Source organism: Rhinopithecus roxellana, chromosome 16, assembly GCF_007565055.1.
Source record: "Rhinopithecus roxellana isolate Shanxi Qingling chromosome 16, ASM756505v1, whole genome shotgun sequence".
Classification (NCBI taxonomy): domain Eukaryota; kingdom Metazoa; phylum Chordata; class Mammalia; order Primates; family Cercopithecidae; genus Rhinopithecus; species Rhinopithecus roxellana.
In genome coordinates, this window is record NC_044564.1 from 99,151,901 (window position 1) to 99,166,937 (window position 15,037).

Consider the following 15,037-nt stretch of genomic DNA (forward strand, 5'->3'; position numbering starts at 1 on the left):
CATTTAGGACATGCTTTAGAAGGGTCTGCGGGGTTCTCTAATCCAGCACCTTCATTTTCAACTCAGGAAAATGAGGGCCCAAGAGGAGGGAACCAGCTTGGAGCCACATGGCCGCCACTCGTGGAGGGCAGAGCCCAGTGGTTCAGAGCAGGGCTCCCGTGTCCGCCAGTCATTCACAGTGAGTCTGGGGCCAGTGAAGTGGCCCTTCCAGTTCTCGAGTCCTGACCCCTGAAATGGAGGTGGTGATGGGACCTGACGGAGGCTGCCTGTGCGGGTTTCGTTACTGCGTGTTTATAGATGGCAGCACACAGCAGGCCCTTGGAAGAGGAGGGTGGCTCCCAGGGGCCAGCGAGGCCAGGGCTCCCGGGACCCACTGCCCAGGCCTGCCAGGCAGCCCACACCTCGCAAGTCCTCCACCGAGTTCGGAGGCCCAGTTGTGAATTATCATCAACGCTGTGACTTTTCACATTGTCTTGGGCAGTGGCCACGCCGGGGCCAGGTCAGGAGACCTGGTGGAAAGCAGAAGTGGGGCCCATCAGTCACTTCCGTTATCTCGGGTGTGCCGAGCTGCTCCTGCCTTGCCCAGCCCGTGACGGGGAGTGTGAGATGCCTGTGTCCCAGAGCTCATGGTCCTGTCTTTAGAGATCTAGGTACGGGGTGGGGGAGAGGGGCTGAGGAAAAGCTGAATGTAGTCTCCATCAGTGCTGGGCCTGGGCGGTGGCTGCTGTGTTCCCTTTCCACTTTTCCTTCACCTGGACATGTATTTATGTAAACTGAGAGTGTCGCATTTCACAGTAAGAGAAGGGTATTGATTTTGTGGCTGAAAGAGGTGATGATTTTGGTGTCACCCCTGAGTGAAGAGGGCCAGCCTGTCGTGCTTAGCACCGAAGAGGCCTCTGTGCATTTCAGAGATGTTGCTTCCTCGTCTACTGCCAGCAAATGCCACCATCCAGCAGGCTCCAGGCAGAGTCATGGTTTTCGGCAGCACGTACTCCAGACTTCAGGAATTCAATGCAACATGCAAAAGTGGGTATTTATACGACTTTTATTTTAACATCATTTTAATATTGAATATGTCACAAGATTTAATGACCAAATTAGTCATTTACATTTTTCAAAGATATCTAAATATAAAATTGCTAAAAATTGAAATACAGATAGCAAGCTACAAATCTTTCTTTTAATTCTGGGTAGGGGGTAGGAATGGAAGACATTAGAAAAGGATGCTCCTGTCGGCTGAACAAAGATCAGAATGAAGAATTCATCAACATGACCCCTTGCGCAAAGAAATACACTCAGCTTTGAGATGCTGTTTCAGACACATCTCCTCCTGTACAACAATTTAAAAAATGTTTCTAATGCAGGTCCTCAGTGAAACACCGGTCCCCGGCCCTGGCTGGGGACAGTAAGAAAGGACATCACCGCAGGAGGGGCACTGAAGAGGCTGTCGAGGACCGCAGAGGCATCTGGTGTGGCCAGAGGCGTGGTGTCAGGGGCGTCCGATCCCTCGCCTGTTCCCACCCAGGGAGCCGGACGGCACGGACACAGGTCTCCCTCCGCTCACCCCTCTCCCTGAAACGTGAGAAACAGCAGCTTTCCGCCTGCTTGAACAAGGAGGCAGGCACTGTAAGGAGAAGAGGAAAGGGGAATGCGGCCCCTTCCAAGGCAGCGAAGCAGAGAAGATTCCAATCCTGGGAAAATCCACATGCAGGTGGAACTGCCAGCTGAAACCTACACTTGCTACTTAAGAAACGGAAAGACACGTCTGGCCGGGAGCGCAGTGCGCCTCCGGACCAGCCATCGCCCTCCTCCGGGCACCCCGCACTGTCCACACAGCTCCTGGGCTCTGAGGTCAGAAGCTGGGGTGTGCTGAAGGGGAAAGTGACACGGCCTTGGACACACCACCAGGTCTCTGTTCCTAACTTTTAGTAAGACACTATCCTCGAAGCAAATGCACTCATTTAAACAAATGGCGTAGTTAAAACTATTGACTAAGACCTAAACATTTCTTCTGAGAAATCGAACCATAGCTTTTCCAATCTGCCTGTTCAATATGGGAACAGATTTTAGAGAATAACATAATCAATCCTCCGCCCCAAAGAATGGTCCACCATACCAACCATGATGAAGAGTACACCTGTTTATTAAAAGGAAAACCAGAAATGTACATTTTTGTTCTTTGTTTGCTTTAAGAAATTTGATCAAGTTGCAAGGAAATGTGTGGGCACAGCTCTGTACATCCTCGGGCAGGGTGGCAGGCAGTGAAGGTGCCTGGGTGGCACGTGGCTCCTCTAGGGGGTGGTCTGGCCCCCAGGCATCACTCATCAAAGCCACTGCCAAGCAGGTTTCTGCCCCATGGCAATGTCCCCAGCACTCCCTCCTAGGGGGCCCCCAACACCTTCTCCGAGAGCCTACCTGCCCTGTGCCAGTGAGCCAGGAGCTGGCCTCCCCCCGAGGACTTCAGGACACCGGGTGGGCTCTAGGGCACTTGGCCCTGGCAGGCAGGCTCTGAGCTACAGAACAGATTGAGGCTGGAGGCCAGTGTCACTGCTGCCCGGATTTCTTCTCCTTCTGGAAGCTGAAGCTCGTACGTCTGTTCAGTTTTCTTTGTTTTTGAGCAAAGTAGTCAGCCCGGGCAGTGCTTGCTCGCGATTCCAGGATGTAGTTAACCTAGAAGCAAGAGCACACAGCCCGGTCACCTCGCCAGCCGCTCTCTACTCACCCAGGGCATAGGAGGGGGTGGCAGGGAAGGCCCTGACCTGGGCCAGGTGCCTCAGGGCCAGGTGCTGTCGTGTGGAAGGAGTCCAGTCATCACAGCAACCTGGCAGCGGCTGGGCCCAGAGCCGCCGCTCTACGATGGGAAAAAAGAGGCTTGGAGAAGCCAAGTGGCCCGTCCAGGCTTCCCAGTCAGTGAGCGGCAAGCTCTTCGGGTTCCGGAATCCGTGCTCCCTCCTGGCGTGAGCCACTCCGGGAGCGCTGCGCCCTGGGCCGCCTGGCTCTGCCTCTCACCTGCTATGTGACCTGGACATGTGCATAACGTCTCTGAGCCTGCCTTTCCCTGTGTGAAGGCCGAGAACATAGGGATGAAAAGCAAACCAAGACAGGCCCTCCATCCAGCCTCCCACCAGCCAGGCGCAGAGCTTCCCACTACAGTGCTTCCTTCTGGGCTCATGAGCGCCCGGCCAGGCAGGGCTCACTTGACAAAAAGGAAAGAGGCTCAGAGAGGGAGGCCAAAGTGTCCTAGGCCACCCGGCAGTCAGGGTGAGAGCTGTGAGAGGGCCTGTGAGAGCCCTGTGTGAAGGGCGGGGCTGCTCTCAGGCCTTTTGCACGCTGCTGCTTCCACGAAGCCCTGGGAGTCTGCCCGGAGCCACATGTGCATCTCCCACTCTGTGTAGCAGCTGCACCGCCAGACGCTTCCCCAGCACTACAGCCCTGAGACTCGGTCCTGGCCCTGGGGAGCCTGCTGCCTGGTGAGTGACTGTCCAGCAGCAGAACCAGCACTGCAGCAGGCAGAGGAGCACCAAGGAATGGGGCTGAGTATCAGGGAGGTGTGGAGGAGGGAAGGCTTCCAGAGGAAATGAGTGCGCTGGCTTCTGAGGGACACACAGGAGTTTCTGAGTGCACAATAGGGAGGAGAGACGCAGCATGCATCAAGGCACAGCAGGGGCACACTGCAGGGGAGTGTCCCTGGAACTGCGAGAGCTTGGCTGGCTTAGTGAAATGAGGTGGCGGGGGGGGGGGGGGGAGCCAGGGAGGGGTGCTACAGTGGGATGTACATGCCCCAGTGCAGAGGACAGCCTGTGCCTGGGCAGGGGTGGCAGCAGCAGTGTGAAATCAGTGGTGGCAACTGGCACTGCTCGGAGTGCCTTTCAGTGCTCATGGAAGCTTCACAATAACCTTGAGACAGATGCCACTGTCATCCCTATGCACAGGTGAGGAAGTCAAGGCCAATGACAATAATGTCATTTAGTCAAGGTCACAAAGCTAGAAGGTGTCAGGCGCCTGGCAAACACCCCTTCCCGCTCCACAGCCCCTCACCTCCTCTGCTCCTCTGGCTGGGGCTTTTGGTAAACAGACGCTATCTCTCTTCACCTGCAAGTATCTAAAAGTTATGACTAGAAGGCTGAACATTTCTGACAAGAGAGGCCGGCCACTGCCTCTGCTGATTCTACTCTGAGGGCCATGTGTCCTGTGCCAGAGGGAGAGGAGCTTCTGCTGACTCCGAGAAGGAACCAGAGCGCTCCCAGGGGAGGCAGCGCGACATGGCAAGGCCTCAGATGGCCGAGACTTCAACACTGTTCCTCCCAACTTTCTGCTCTGCTGGTTGGAGCAGCAGGCGTTAAAGGCTGGTGCGTGAGTACAGAAGGCCTGACGCGCTCTGCCCGCTGCCTCGCCAAGCTACCAGCTGAGAGCAATAAATCATGAGGACCGCAGGGCCAGGTTGATGATTTGGGACAATACAATGTATGGAAATAAGAGGTTTTATCATTCTTAATAAAAGCAATCTTGGATTATATTGTTTGCACACTTAGCCAACCTAGTGTTTCCAGTGTATTTTTGGCACATATAACTTGACAAAAGCATTTTAAAATGATCCTTAACAAGCCAACTATTTCCCAAATTTATTATCTTCAGTGCTTTGTGATAATCACATAGATAATTTTAATGGAAGATTAATGTAATAATCAAAAGATAAAACGCCCTTTGGTCTGCCATTAGCTGGTTAATATGCTGTGGCTTAAAACTTGCACAATTTTATGCACTATAGAGTGTTTCACTTTCAATGCAGTTTACAGCTTAAGGCATAAAAATATAGGGAGTTTTCATGGTCAATAAAGCCACAGCCTCCATCACTCGATCACGAGAAGAACCTGATTTGAAGAGCCCGACAATTCCTCTGAGATTCATGTCAAAGCCTGTGGAATTAGGGGCCACCCACGGCTTAGCTCAGTGACATCTTGGTGGGAAGAGGGCGGCTCTGGAGCTTCTCCGGGCCAGGTTCAAGTAGAGGCTCCACCCTTGTGTGCTCTGTGACCCCGGGCCTCCATCTCCTCGTCTATAAAATGGGGACAATGTCTACATTCTGGAGGGCAGTCAGGAAGATTAAACAAGATAATGGACATAAGATGTACTGCATGTAGCTGGTGTTCAATAAATGGAAGACGTTCATATTTCTACAAGCGCAAAAAGCTCGATGGAGGCTTGCTTGTTCATGATCGTTTGACATCAGATTGTGGCTCTTATTTTCTCCCCTCAATTTCCATCTAAGCTCTCATTTTATGTAAAATTCCTGAATTCTAGAACAACAGCATGCATTACTAGAGTCTAAACTGACCCCTGAAGAGCTTCTGATGGCAACAACATTTCTGCCAAGTTCCAGGACACACGGCTGGCTTCTGTTGCTTGGTACTGATGCAAAGCTCACAAAGACACACTCATGACACTGCAGCAATGGTGGATAAAACGAAGTATTCCAATTGCTATAAAAATCAGAGATGGGGCCGGGCGTGGCGGCTTCTCCTATCTGATGCTGATGCCTGTAATCTCAGCACTTTGGGAGACTGAGGTGGGCAGATCACTTGAGGCCAGGAGTTCGAGACCAGCCTGGCCAACATGGTGAAATCCCGTCTCTACTAAAAATAGAAAAAAACTAGCCAGGCGTGGTGGTGGGTGCCTGTAATCCCAGCTACTCAGGAGGCTGAGGCAGGAGAATCACTTGAACCCGGGAGGTGGAGGCTGCAATGTGCAGAGATCATATGACTACACTCCAGCCTGGGCAACAGAGTGAGACTCTGTCTCAAAAAAAAAAAAAAAAAAAAAAAAAAAAATCAGAGGTGGGAGAAGTACTATCTCATCTTCCATCAGGATCATGATCATTAGCTCTAAGTAAATCAGGCCTGGGTATGCTATACCTCTTCTGGAGTCTTGTGCATGATGCAGTATTTCTACAAATATTCTGATATGGAAACAGACACTTTAGGGAAGGTGACAGGCCTCAGGGATTCTGCAGAGAGGCATCTGCTTCGAGGGAGCGTTTGGACGTGTAAAATTATTTCTCTGCACTTGATCTTCCAGTCTCATACTGAAGTCATAAACCTGTGTTTCTGTCATCAATCTGCTGTTGTGAAAATTATTTTGATGTCAAACACAGGATTATAATTTTACTAGAATCCTTCTCAAGTCTTGAATATTTTAATGCTAGCTATGAAAAAAAAAAAAGTCCAGCCCTTATCGGGGTAATGGAATATTTCTCTGCCAGGTCCCTGAACACTCTGCACAAGGTGCCTGTGCTGTCTGTGATGCTCCAGTGGGTAACTCGAAGCTCGCTGGCTGCAAGCACTTCCATGCAGGCCCTGTGTCGCCACTCCTTGGTCCAAGGGGGCCTCTGATCAGGGTGGTCTATGAACCCTCTACCTTTCATCCAGCTAATCATGCTACTCTGTCCCTGCTCCAAACTGTCCTTCCAGCTGCTCTTTTAAATTGCCATCTACTCCTTTTGAAAATCTTTTGCAGCCATGGGGAATGTGTCTCAATATATTCCTGGACCGCAGTTCTATTTCGTTGAAATCTCCCACTCAGCTCTTAGGTCATGCACATCTGGGGAATTAAAACACAAGTCTGACATCTGTCAAATCTGGGGGCAAGTTCTGGTTCTGCCAGCTTACCAGAGTCATGATCCTGGCTTTGTTACTTTATTCCTGAGCCTCACTTTTCATCTGGGAAATGGGAACAACTTTATCTCATGACCTCACAGAGCTGTGAAGATGCACTCTGATGGGACACGCAGAACCTCTGGCCCAGGTCCTGCACTGTGCAGTCCCTCAGCATATCTTCGCTATTTCTGCTATTATTTGATGACTTCAACTCTTAAGAAGAGACTGAATGATAACTTACATATGTTTACCATGTCTCATCTGACTTGTACTCTAGAAGCCCTGGTGGGGTGGGGTAGCATAGGTACCATGATCCCCACTTTACAGGTGGGGACACTGAGGCCCAGAAAGGTGATGTGACTAGCCAGGGATCACACACAACTAGGGGTGGGGGAGCCCTCTCTGGTCCTCACCCCTGCTCTGCCACAGCAGCTGCTTTTCCTATCTGATCAACCTATGGAAGATTTGGCTTGAAGAAAGGATTCTCTGCTTGGGAGAGGCTGAGACCCCTAGTTCAGGGCTACTCAGAGTGTGGTGCCCAGACCAGCGGCCAAAGCAGCACCTGGCGCTTCTTGGAAACGTACCATCCTGGGTCCTATCACAAGACCCCTGGAGCTTCCCATGTCAAGCAGAGCTCGTCTCAGCCACACTCCACTCTGCAAGGCCCTGCATGGCCTAGCCCCACCAGCCCCCTAGTCCCCTGTGCCTGCCTTGCCTCAGCCCATTCCCAGGCTGCCTGTCTGTGGTGCTTCCTCTCTCCTTACCTGGTCAACATTTGTGCCTTTTCAGTCATCCTTCAGGGTTCAGCTCTCCCTGCCTCCACACCTCCACCCCAAGTCAGTTTACTGTGACACACCCACACCTTTGAGACTAACAATCTCTTTGTAATTTTCTGTTTTATGCCTGTTTCCTCTGGTAGAGGAAAAGCTCTCCAGGGGCAGGGACAGAATCTGTCACTGTGGCATCCCAGGCCCTGGCCTGGCACACGGAAGGTGCTCGGTGAGTATACTGTTAAGGTATGGTGACATACAAGTCTAGCAGAAAGTTAGGTATGTTTAGAACAGGTTGCTAAAATCACCTTGAGCATAATTAAGCTATCTTCAAAACAGTAATAATTTCCTCAGAGTCTGCTCTAGGAGCTTCAAGGAGCTCCTGACAACAGTTGCAGGAAAATAAACAGTACATACAAGGAATAAACAAATACAGGAAGAGCCAGGGTTATTGGGGTTGGGAGGAAACTGAAAAGGGTCCTGCTTTGACTGAAGCAGGTGCAGAGCAGCTGATCTGGGGCTGGTGTGGCCCCTGGCACAGGCACTCAGCCCTAGGTGGCTGGCAAGCCGTGACGCTCCTCCTCTGCCAAACTGGGCCCGGGAGCCTTGTATAGAGCTGCGGAGTGGGTGGGGCTGAGGCCATGCCCGAAACAGTCAGAACAGAAGCTGGACCCACCTACCCCGTCTCTGGTTCAAGAAGGAACACTTACCTTGAGCACAATTTCATTGACGGTAGCAGCGTCCGATTCAAAGTAGAGGTGTTTATAGTCGTGATTGCTTAGATATGTGAGTTTAAATATTGCGTGACCTGCAGAGAGAGAAAACTGTGGTGAGGGTGAGTTAACTACGGTGGGGGTCTCCATGTGTTCTCCCCTATCATTCCAATTCGAGCGAGAGCAAGTGGAGGCTGAGCAGCGCCTAGTCTTTCCAGGAGTAGTTCATTTTCTCATTACAGGCTGGGTATAAAATGGACAATGAAAAAATTTTAGAAAGACTCAACAGCCAGTTAGGTCCCATTCCACTCTGGAATGCATTCAGGGGAATGCCACGTTAGGAAGGCTTTATGGAACTGCTGCTATATGATAATTACACGGAAAAGGTGGCGTTTTTAAGGGAGAAGGCTAATTAACTCCACATTATTACTCTAAAAATAAACTAACTGTGCTTAAAGTCAGATAAATGAGCAGTAGGAAGGAGAAGGGTCAATAGCCATGCTATTATGAGGCTGCTCCCACAGCCTGGGCTCCTGCTGGGTGGCGACTCCTGCCTGGAGAGGGGGGATCCCAGTCTTAGACCTTGCTTGGAAGCTGCTCCCAAAGGCCTCAGGCCATCTCAGCTCTGGGAGGATGGGGGCAGGGCGGGGCCATGGAAAGCTGGCACTTCACAAAGCGACCGACTCCAGGGGGCAGAGCTTCTGAATATCAATCTGATCTAGGTCCCCATTCTCCAGGCCCTGTCCTACCACTTTCAGGATGACACTGTCATTTCTGGGACTGCTTCCTGGTCTAGCCTCATCTCACTCTGCTGCCCCGACAGGAAACAGGCTGCCAGGGCACTGCACACTCCCACCTGCGACACCAGTCTCTCCACAGGTTCTTCCCCAAGCCTGGGATGTCCTCTCTCACTGACCTGGATGGAAAAGACCTACTGATCCTTGGTGGCTCAGCTCAGCTGGCGCCTTCTTGGGTGAGTCTTCATAACCACACTTCTAGGTGCACTTCTTGTGTGGGCCTACCACATGGTGCCGTGGCTCTCCAAAGGAACCTGCTTGTCTTATCATAACTGCAGCCATGGCTACATTATCTGGGCCTGTCCTTTTGTGTCTAGACAGGTCAACTGGATTCCCTCTTCTAAATGGAGACACAGATGCTGGGCTGTCTAAACTGGCACAAGGACTCAGAATAAGATGAGGGGCTTTGGGACTTCCAGTCTCAGGCCCATGGAGACTGCCCCGGCCTATCGGCACTTGGGTTATCCTTGGGTTCTAGGAGACCCCTGTAGCCTTCCAAGAAATTCTTCTTTCTCCTTAAGCTACTGAAGTTGGTTTCCATTACTGGCAAGCAAAGGAACAGTGCCCAAGAGAGACACGTAGTTAGTACTCAGTAAACCTTCGCAGACCAAGGAACAGCAGGCGACATCTCTAATACGGAGGCCTCCTGCAAAATGCCCAGAAACGACCTTCCCTAGTCTTTCAACAGACCTTAGTGCCTGTAAGATTAAAATTCAGCATATCCTTTCTATTAGTCCTTCTCATCCGTTGTCCTTTTAATTGAAGCAGCGGCTGGTCATAGTTATTAATTAATAATATATCACCCATATTACTGTAAGTTCACCTCTTTCCCGGAGAAATCTTCTTGGGGACTTTATTTACAGTAGCTAATTTTTCAGATCTCCAAAAATAAACTGATATATGTTGTACATTTGTGGCCAGAAAAGTTGAGCCACTGGTATTTTATCCTGGAAACATCATTATGATGTACTAATTGTGACTATAAATCCTAAATTGAAAAAACTACCTAATAATTTCTGAAAAACCTCACTTTCAGACATTTGACAAATTTAGCCTGATTCTAAATCATGGTACTAAAATGTTAGCATTCCTGACTGGAAGCTAATCACTCTGTTAAGATATAAATTCTGTGTTGCTAATAAGGAGGTGGACCTTACACAGAGGCATCTGTGTGTGCGTCTGTATATATTCACATTCACAGGATCTACCCCACATCAGAATCTTGTTGCTGACATTCCTGTGTGGAGGAACAATGCAGGCACCTTTGTTGGCCATGCTGTGACCAAGCAGAGCCATCTACAAAGGACATAGGGCTGTGAAGGACAAAGAGACACCCCCTCCAGGAGGCCTTCCTGCTGACACCTGGCCACAACAGACAGACACCAGGGCCTGGGGCTACAAAGAACCAGAAGGTCTTAGGGAGACCTGCAGACCCAAAGCTTCGGGGTTCACTGACCACTTTGATAAGACAGCTTATGGACTATCCACACCACCTGCTCCTGCTTGTCACTGACAAAACCGAACCAAACCTCAAAGCACTACAGCGTGTTTTGCCTGAGCAACTGAGACACTGTTAAAAAGGTTTCCTGCACTTTAAGCAGAGCCCAATCTATACATAGCACATGTAGTATGCAGTCTGCACGGCCTAGGAGCCTCAGAAAGGACACTCTGATGCTGTCCCCTTGGGACTATGGTGCCTATGAAGCATGTCAATTGTGGGCTGACAGAGGGGAGGCCTGCTGTTCATCTGCACAGTCATGTGAAAAAAACAAAAAAAAATCCCAAGCCAAGTCTCCTGAAAGGCTGCATATTTGAACCAAGTGACCCCAGATCCCCCATCCTCTGAATTTTGAATGTATCTGGTTGCATGTGGAGGCTGTGTGTCCCCTGACCATCCCCAGGGCTCATGCCAGCACCCATCTGAGGAAGAGTGAAGCAGGTGGGGAGGAGGAAGAGTCCCGACACCCCCCGACTCTCCCTCAAGCCTCCAGTCTGTTTGTCCTTTCCAGTGAAAGCACTCACGCCATGGGGAGAGGGGAACAGAGGGCAGAGAACGCTCTGTGGAGCATTTGTGTTTGGACTTGAACAATGACAGAGCTGCAAAGTTAATCACTGGGCTGAGGCATGGTGGACAGCCACAGCAGACAGCCCCCTCTTGCTCTCTGCAAGGAGTGATGAGTGGAACCATGAGGGGCGAGTGCAGGTTAAGATCAGCAGCCATGATGGGGTACAGGACATGGGATGGACTCACTCCATGGGCGTTTCTGCCCTGAGTTCTCCTCACTAGCAGCCCTGTTTCGCTGGGCGGCCAGAAGGGCAGTTTTCCTCAGTCTGGGCTCTGCCAGGAGCACGGGCTAGGGCAAAGGACTGAGAAATGAACACTGAGAGTCAAATATGATGAGCGTGAAGAAGGTAAACGTAGGGAGCTGCCGTGGAGACACCAAGGCAGAAGCACCTGGCCAGGGGTGGAGAATAGTCACCAGGGACAGTTTCTTGGGAGGGGCTGACACCTCGGCAGTTTTGGAGGAGGGCAGGGAGTCAGCTGGGTAAAGGTGAGGGTGGAGAAGGATGAAAAAGAGGAAGATACCACAGGGCAAGGATACGGCATGGGTAAACATACAGGGTCTCCACGGGAGCTCTGGGCAGACCAGGGTCATGCGTGGCAGGCAGGTGGGAGGGAGGGGGCAGTCGCAAAGGGCTGAGAGTACCTGGAGTCACCAGCTGATGGGGGCCACTAGTGGGGTTTAAGCAGGGCAAGTGAAAGAAATGGGCAAACTGTGTTTTAGGGTGTTCTACCTGGTTCCCTGGAGCCTGGAGGCGAGGTAAGCAGTTCCCATAGTCAGCCAGGTAGGAGTGAGTGCAGTTTTGAGCTAGGCAGGTGCAGAAAGGATACTGAAAAGGAATGGAGGCGAGAACTACAGAGAAGGCAATGTTGGCAGGATGGGGAGACTCTTTCACAACAGAATAATCACTAATAATCAGAATTCACACTTCCATAACTTCACCCAGACCAAGACCTATATATTAAAGTGTAACAAGTTCACTGACCTCTTGCTGGAAACGAATCTGTCAATAAACATGAGTAATTTATGCCACATGGTAAATTTCCACCATAGGTGTCTGGGAAGAAGGAACTGCCCACAACTTCAACACTGACTGAACAGGAGAAGAACACCTGTTATCAGATATGGTCAGCCTCAGACACCTCATGGCTCATCTCAGGTAGAAGAGGAACAGGGGGCCAATGACCTCGTCAGCTGCAGCCCACCAGGCATCTGTCCTGGGGCATTAGAGGGAATCAGAGTTGGGCAAGTTACCCTTGAAAATTCTAAGACCGGCCGGGCGCGGTGGCTCAAGCCTGTAATCCCAGCACTTCGGGAGGCCGAGACAAGTGGATCATGAGGTCAGGAGATCGAGACCATCCTGGCTAACACAGTGAAACCCCGTCTCTACTAAAAAAAAAAAAGAAATGCAAAAAACTAGCCGGGTGAGGTGGCGGGCGCCTGTAGTCCCAGCTACTCGGGAGGCTGAGGCAGGAGAATGGCATAAACCCGGGAGGTAGAGCTTGCAGTGAGCTGAGATCCGGCCACTGCACTCCAGCCTGGGCGACAGAGCGAGACTCCTTCTCAGGAAAAAAAAAAAAAAAAAAAAAAAAAAAAAAAAAAAAAAATTCTAAGACCACCAGCAGTTTTCATAGGAACAGGGTTAAGTCATAGGAGCAAGCTTTGTAAAAAATAGCTGAGATGCTGGGTGCAGCGGCTCAAGCCTGTAATCCCAGCACTTTGGGAGGCTGACGTGGATGGATCACCTGAGGTCAGGAGTTCGAGACCAGCTTTGCCAACATTGTGAAACTCTGTCTCTACTAAAAATACAAAAATTAGCTGGGCATGGAGGCAAGCACCCAGAATCCCAGCTACTCAGGAGGCTGAGGCATGAGAATTGCTTTAACCTGGGAGGCAGAGCTTGGTGAGCCGAGATTGCACCACAGCACTCCAGCCTGGGCGACAGAGTGAGACTCTATCTCAAAAAAAAAAAAAAAAAAAAAAAAAAAAAAAAAAAAAAAAAATCAGATGAGAAAAAGTTATATATTAGTATGACTTGAAAAAAATGCAAAGTTTAATATTCAAATTAGCTCAAATTATTTTGCATTAATTGTTAAATTCTGTTTAAATTAAGGTTTAACAAAAGTCTGAGATACAGGGGAAAAAAGCATAATTCCTGACGTTAGACTTAGGATGAAACCCTAGCTCTGCCATGTTTCAGCTGTGGGACCTTGGCAAGGCACTGTTCCTTCCAAGGTTTGCCTGGCTGTAAAGGAGGGGACAGCATCTGTCAGTGATCTCTTCTACGTCACATACATACCTGCATGTAGCAGGGACTCAATGGATGGAGGTGGTAATTCATTTAACTATGATGGAACTGATATTTGATGATAAAATGCCCATTACTTTGAAGATTTCATTTTTAATTGAGCCTCCTTTGAGCAGATTTGCTTTTACAGTGCTATATAAATAAAATGCAATATAAGAGGGTATAAATGTGGCATCTAAGCACTGGTCACATGCTCAGGGCAGATACTGAAACTGTACCTCCACTCCTGAGTATTGAAATGAAAATCTGGATATGTAGAACTGTATTTACACTTATGTAAGCTTTTTCAAAGTAAGACAGAGAAGATGGAATTTAATACCAAGCAGAAACTAATTAGTGGCACAAATGTCAGAAGTGGAGACTTCAAGCTTTTGCACTGCAGTTCATCTTCTGTATTACGGATTCCAACTAAAACAGGAGGCTGTGCTGAAAAAACAGGTTCTTCTGGCCAATTCAGGGGTGTGGCCATGTTGGAGAGGTTGCTGTGGTCATGAGATGGGATGGCTTAAACATATAGGAATAGCACTCACAACTCTGCTAAAAGAGGTGCTTCCAGACTGCCACTGCAAATCAACTGAAAGGAGAGTCTTTTTTTGATTTTCAGTTTTTACTTTTTTTTTTTTTTTTTTTTTTTTTTCTGAGATGGAGTCTCACTCTGTCGCCCAGGCTGGAGTGCAGTGGCGAGATCTCGGCTCACTGCAACCTCCGCCTCCTGGGTTCAAGCGATTCTCCTGCCTCAGCCTCCTGAGTAGCTGGGATTACAGGTACCCGTCACCATGCCTGGCTATCAATTTTTTACTTTCCATTTGCCTTAGGAAAAGTCTCAAGGGAGGGTCTCTTCTAACACAACCTGCCAGTACTGACTGTGGCTGGCCATGATGGGTCAGAGCTGGAGCTGCCAGAATGAGCCTGCAACCCACCTTTGTCTAAACCCCCAGGTGTCACCACTTGCCAAAAAAATAAAAATAAACCACTTCTTTTCCTTATTAAAAATATTAGAAATTTAGAAGACAGAGGAAAACCTCCACACCCCATCCCAAAATCCCAACACCAGCACAATGACATTCACGGTCTCTTTCCTAACCATTTTCGCCTGTTGTTTTTCACAGTTGTAATCAGATTGTATACTAGAAATTCAGCTTAGTTTTTTTAAGTTAACATTTTACCATACCCCTTTCCCTCTTGCAACAATTTCTATAACCACCCTTTTCAATGGGCTGCATTTTATTCCAACCAGTAGACGCGAGCTACAGGTCACGCTGCTATCTCTGTTGGGCTTCCGGGTCACTTATAAAATTGCCAGTACTATAAATAAGGCTACAAAGAACAGCTTTGAGGCTTTGGATTCTTTCTTAATTCCTTTACATCAGGCAAGGATAATTTTTGAAAACTGAGTTTCCAAGGTCTGATATCTTCTGGGCCCTCTGGCCTGGGAGGGGAACATTCTCATTGGATTTCTTGGGGGAAACTGATAGGAACACACACATTGTTTTAGGCGAAGCTGTATCTTTCTGTAGGTCCTAGTAGGAAATGCTGGACTGGGGTTGTCTGGGCTGAAAACTCCCTCCTGGTTGGGTCTCCACTGTAAGCAACAGTTCTGAGCTGCCTGCAGGGAGCTTCAGCTCAAGGTAATTCAACCGGCAAAAGTGGGTGCTCCTTTCCAAGCCCCCCCTGCGGGGGCAGCGGTCTGGGCAACTATAATAATGACCTCTTTGACCTCTAGAGCAGGGGCT

The 15,037-nt window shown here is 49.5% G+C and overlaps 1 protein-coding gene across 1 annotated transcript in view; it reads right to left on the bottom strand.

The window, feature by feature from the left end:
* Nucleotides 1-1,030: 1,030 nt before the first annotated feature.
* Nucleotides 1,031-15,037, bottom strand: part of MAPKAP1 (MAPK associated protein 1) — a 279,446-nt gene continuing 265,439 nt past the window's right edge. Inside the window, 2 exon segments of the mRNA XM_010365871.2 lie at nucleotides 1,031-2,670; nucleotides 8,134-8,231. Coding sequence (XP_010364173.1) covers nucleotides 2,545-2,670; nucleotides 8,134-8,231 — 224 coding nt within the window. The 3' untranslated portion in view covers nucleotides 1,031-2,544.